The 3,525-nt window shown below is 39.6% G+C and overlaps 1 protein-coding gene and 1 non-coding gene across 3 annotated transcripts in view; both read right to left on the bottom strand.

The window, feature by feature from the left end:
* Lrch2 (leucine rich repeats and calponin homology domain containing 2) overlaps positions 1 to 3,525 on the bottom strand; it is a 142,201-nt gene that overhangs the window by 20,540 nt on the left and 118,136 nt on the right. The window contains exon 15 of one of the 2 annotated variants that reach the window (XM_023699879.1): positions 1,166 to 1,216. The exons of the other annotated variant lie outside the window; for it this stretch is intronic. Within the exon in view, the coding sequence (XP_023555647.1) occupies positions 1,166 to 1,216 (51 nt within the window). The remainder of the gene's footprint in view (positions 1 to 1,165; positions 1,217 to 3,525) is intronic. 2 annotated transcript variants of the gene reach the window in all.
* On the bottom strand, positions 476 to 604 carry LOC111812238. Its single transcript, XR_002817793.1, has one exon. It is a non-coding gene; the product is annotated as a small nucleolar RNA SNORA35 (small nucleolar RNA).

Below are 3,525 nucleotides of genomic sequence, written 5' to 3'. Positions count from 1 at the left end.
ACACAATAAATAAATGTTAAAAAAATTAAAATTAAAATTAAAAAAAAAAGAAAACTCATGCCCGACAAATCAATATAAATGTTACATAAAGCAAGTCATACAAAAAAAGAATCCTGACTTTCCAAAAATGGTAATGACATGTAACATACAATGAAATATTAGCTGCATAACCAAAATTATACAGTAAATTTGGGTCACCTGAACATTTAGGTAAGTCCTGAATTCACCAAATGAATGCATAATAATTTATTTACTAATGCCAGTACACTTAGAATACTAAATAAGGTAATTTAAAGTACAAGAGATACTGCTCACAATATTTTAAATTTAAATCTTTTGCTGTAAAGCTAGAGGTTAAAATAAAAAAGAACCTATCATTTAAACCACCAGCATATTTAATCAATCAAAACTTCACAAACTGTGCCTTCTGTATACCGGATCTCTCCATGCCCACTGCCCCCTAAGCTGCCAGGAGATGTGTAACCTTCTGTCGATAGGAACAACCCACTACAGGGAGGTTTCTCGTGGAAAAAGGAACTTTCTCTTGCATTGCTTTCAGACCTAACTGGTTACAAGAAAAACCAAAGGCCATTGTACAATGCTACAGTGCCTTTTCAAATTAAAACTTTAAAGCCATTGGTAAGATTCAACATTTATTTAGACATACAGTGGCAGCTCTGTTCATGAACTTGATTCTTTCCATGATTTTGGTAGCAAACCAAATTGTACATGAACCAAATCAAATTCAATGCTTAGGTTCAATACTGACCTAATAAGGAAATTTGATTCAGTTCTCATTCAGCTCCATTTGCTACCAGAATCAGAGAAAACATTGAGATTGTGAACTGAGGTACCACCATATAGATAAATTAGAAAGACAATAATTTATGCTTTCTTTTAGTGATCTATCTTTTCCACCTAAAATCACAAACCATATTTAATATATTTACATTTAAAATGCTATCCTTAAAATTTTTTGTTCCTTAAAATTTTTCATAAAGGTTTGTACACCCTAACCCACCATAGATTCTACAATATTAGTGAATAAGTTACTTCGTTAAAAAAAAGATGACAATAGAGAAGAGGCAAGAAGAATACTACATAAAACATAGAAGATATATAAAAACATACAAATGTACAGAACATACAAAAACATAACTTGTACCTCAGATGATACTGGAGATTGTGGTGACATATTAGCATAGTCACTGTCTTGCTAAAATATAAAAATAAAAAATGAAAGATGAAATTAAAGTAGAAAATGATGGTTTACATATATACTGTAAAGGAAAACTGAAAATCGTTTTGATCAACTGCTAGAAAAAGGAATCTAAAATATACTTCTCGTACTCTGAGACTCAAAATGTGATTTGTGAAGCAACAGAATAGGCATCTTGGCCCCAACTAAAAATCACAATCTACATAAGACTTGGAAGTGATCCTTAAGTATTTTAAAGTTTAAAAACTGTCTGTATACAATAGCAGTGATGTGTTACAATCTGAGACATGTAAGTAAAAAGATGAAAAAATTCCATCACCCCAATGAGAACTTTTATCAGATAAATTATGTGAATCAATATAAGCTTAGAAAACATTAGAAAGAATTCACTTGAAGAAAACCCATAATTTTATTTATTTATTTATTTTTAATTTTATTTATTTGTGTGTGTGTGTGTGTGTGTGTGTGTGTGTGGCCAGCTCAGCCCACCAGGGAGCGGGGCCGGCTGGCATGTGGTGCTGGGGGATTGAACTGCGGTCCCTGTGCTTTTAGTTTGTTCTAAGTGGGTGCTTTAGACCACTGAGCCATCTCACCAGCTCCAAAACCCGTAATTTTAAAATAACTATTCTGCCAAGCAAATACAAAATACTTGACATTTAACCTGTAATATGCACCCCATATTGAACATTTATTTGTTCAACAAGTAATTACTGGCCACCTGCTTTATGTCAAACACTACATAAGATACTAGGACTACTGGAATTTTATAAAATATCATCCATCAAGAATCTTTTAGTCGGGGCCTGGGAGATGGCTCAGTGGAATAAGTGCTTCCCTGGCAAGTGTAATGGCCTGAGTTCAATCCCCGGTTCCGCCAAAAAAAAAAAAATCTTTTAGTCTAGACAGAAAATAAGTCCATATGTACAGATAATAAAACATGCTCACTCTATGATAGCATATTATGAGGCACAGATAAAACGATGCTAGAGAATGGGAGGGGAGGGTGGCGAAATACGAAAAAGGCAAGTTTCCTCAGGAAGTAAAAACAAGTAGAAGCTAGACACAGTAGTGCATGCCTGTTACTCCCAGCTACTCCAGAGGTTCAGGCAGAAGAATTAACTGAGCCCAGAGGCTAGCGGGACAGCAGAGCCTGAATGTTTACCAGAAAAAGATGGATGAGAGAAGATGATAAAAAAGACACAAAAGTAAAAACTGGAAAGATGAGGACAGAAAGAAAATATTTGAGCTTCGCCCGCACTTTGCTCCAAGCCCGCCGCGTGAGAGAGGCCTTTCCTCGCATTCTCCCCCCGCCCGGCCAGACCCAGCGCAGCCCGCCCTCTGAGTGAGAACTTCTGCAGTGCCTTGGGCCCTCCATATCCCACCGACCCCAGGCCCTGCGAGTGTGGGGGAGAGCTTCTGCTCTGCTCTGTCCTGCACCCGCCACTCCAAGCCCAGGCCTGCCGCTTAAGAGGCCTTTGCGGGCGTTCTCCACACCTACCCCGGCTGGCCAGACCCAGCGCAGCCCGCCATCTGAGTAAGAACTTCTGCCGCGTTCTTGGGAGTCCTGCAGACCCACCAAAACACAACGCTGGTGAGTGTGTAGGAAAGCTTCTGGGCTCTCTCGCCCCCGCTCCTCGTACCCCTCCAGACCCAGCCCAGACCTAGCGTACAGGCTTGAGGTAAAACCCTGCAGCTAAAGTCCCCGCAGTGAGACTAGGGTCAAAACCACACAGCTAATCCAAGAACAGATCATCTTACCAGAGGGGTACAGCAGGCCCACCTTCAAGGGCAACAACAGTAAGGAGCTGGGCACAGTAGCCTAACCCAAGCCAGGCACAACTGCATGAACTATAACTTGGTATATCAGTACCCGAATTTCATTAAGTGATAAGGACATAGGGACTGGAGAGATGGCTCAGTGGTCTAAAGCACCTACTTGGAACAAGCAAGCACAGGGACCGCGGTTCAATCCTCCAGCACCACATGCCAGCCAGCCGCGCCCCCTGGTGGGCTGAGCTGGCCACACACACACACACACACACACACACACAATAAATGTTAAAATAAAAAAAAAAAGTGATAAGGACATAATTGCACCAAAGCTCTACACCAAAGGTCATTTAAACAAAATGATAAAGAAAAGGAGTAAAATGCAATCTCAAACCTCAAGCCCACCTATAACAAGTGCAGAGGACACTAGCTCAGCTGAAATAAATGAATCAATAGCGTCAGAAGTAAATAAACAACAGCAGAAAGATATAGAGGAACTCAAGAACAGAATTCATTTCTGGAATTAAAAAAAAAAA

Source organism: Octodon degus, unplaced genomic scaffold (assembly GCF_000260255.1).
Source record: "Octodon degus isolate 3935 unplaced genomic scaffold, OctDeg1.0 scaffold00117, whole genome shotgun sequence".
Taxonomy (NCBI): Eukaryota; Metazoa; Chordata; class Mammalia; order Rodentia; family Octodontidae; genus Octodon; species Octodon degus.
Note: the sequence above shows the minus strand (reverse complement) of the source record. Positions and strands in the feature narration are given on the sequence as shown.